Here is a 1,125-nt window from a genome sequence, read left to right on the forward strand (position 1 = left end):
GGCGCCCGCAGGCAGTACCCGGTCGCCCGGAAAGGCCTTGGCCGGAAGGCCCCGCCCCCAAGGTCCCTAGATCCCAATTGTCCCATCCCCCCCCCCGGGGGGGGGGGGAAGCGGGCACACGATCCCCCCGGGAGGCGTAACTCCAGATCGCATACCCGGGCATGGTCGGCCGGGGATAGAAGGCTCACCAGGCCGGCCTCCGACCCGCCCGGCCGGCGCCCACAACGCATCCCCTCCTCCGCCCCCTCCCCCCTTCGCCTCCCCCCTTCGCCCTCCCCCCCCCTTCTCGAGATCCCTCTCTCTCCCCCCCCCCTCTTTCCTCCTTCCAACACAGCATGTCCGACTCGAGCGCCCCGACTTACGACCCGATGCTGGACCAGCCGGCCGCCGCCGCCGCCGCCGCCCCCGCGGCCGAGGCCCAGCACTCCGAGCCCATGGACCCGGTTGGCATGGCCGGCTCTGCGGTCAACACCGCGGCCGAGGTGGTCGGCGGCATCTCCGGCACCCTGGTCGGGGGCGTCCAGGCCGCCTGGGGCGCGCTCAACCCCCTGGCCCGGCGCCTGAACACCGGTGCGTTCGAGCTGCCCTGTCCCCGCCTTGCCGGCCGTGCTTGTGCCCGCCCGGCAGGCCATGGTCGCATGGCGGCCGCATCATCACTGACCCTGGCCCCTCGTTGCCCTTCCTCCCCTCCTCCCCTCCCGCTCCTCCCGCTCCTCTCGCTGTTCCTCCATCCCTCCTCCAAGGCTTCCACATCGCCAAGCAGATCACCACCGAGACCATCGGCGTCACCCGGGCCACCGAGTTCAGCGAGCAGTACCGCCACCTGGAGACCGTGCGCGCATCCCCCTGTCCCTCTGATCTTCTCCCACCGCCGAGGGTCCCTCTGCCGCCCACCGCCCACTGACCCCTCTCCTCCGCAGAATGTCCGCCGCCTGGAGCGCGCCCACAGCCTGCTCATCCGCTCCGTTAACCAGATCTCCGGCCCGACTCCCCGTACGACAGGCCTGCTGGCGCCGCTTCGCCATTTGACCGGCCCCCTGCTGACACACGCCCCCCCCCCCCCCCCCCCCCCCCCCCCCCCCCCCCCCCCCCCCCCCCCCCCCCCCCCCCCCCCCCCCCCCCCCC

The 1,125-nt window shown here is 74.0% G+C and overlaps 1 protein-coding gene across 1 annotated transcript in view; it reads left to right on the forward strand.

Moving 5' to 3' along the window:
• Positions 1-335: 335 nt before the first annotated feature.
• Positions 336-1,125, forward strand: part of H696_05338 (hypothetical protein) — a gene marked incomplete at both ends in the record, with an annotated part of 1,944 nt that continues 1,154 nt past the window's right edge. The window contains 3 exons of the mRNA XM_009499185.1: positions 336-570; positions 744-832; positions 921-993. Of these exons, the coding sequence (XP_009497460.1) occupies positions 336-570; positions 744-832; positions 921-993 (397 nt within the window). The remainder of the gene's footprint in view (positions 571-743; positions 833-920; positions 994-1,125) is intronic.

Source organism: Fonticula alba (genome assembly GCF_000388065.1).
Source record: "Fonticula alba strain ATCC 38817 unplaced genomic scaffold supercont2.10, whole genome shotgun sequence".
Classification (NCBI taxonomy): domain Eukaryota; order Rotosphaerida; family Fonticulaceae; genus Fonticula; species Fonticula alba.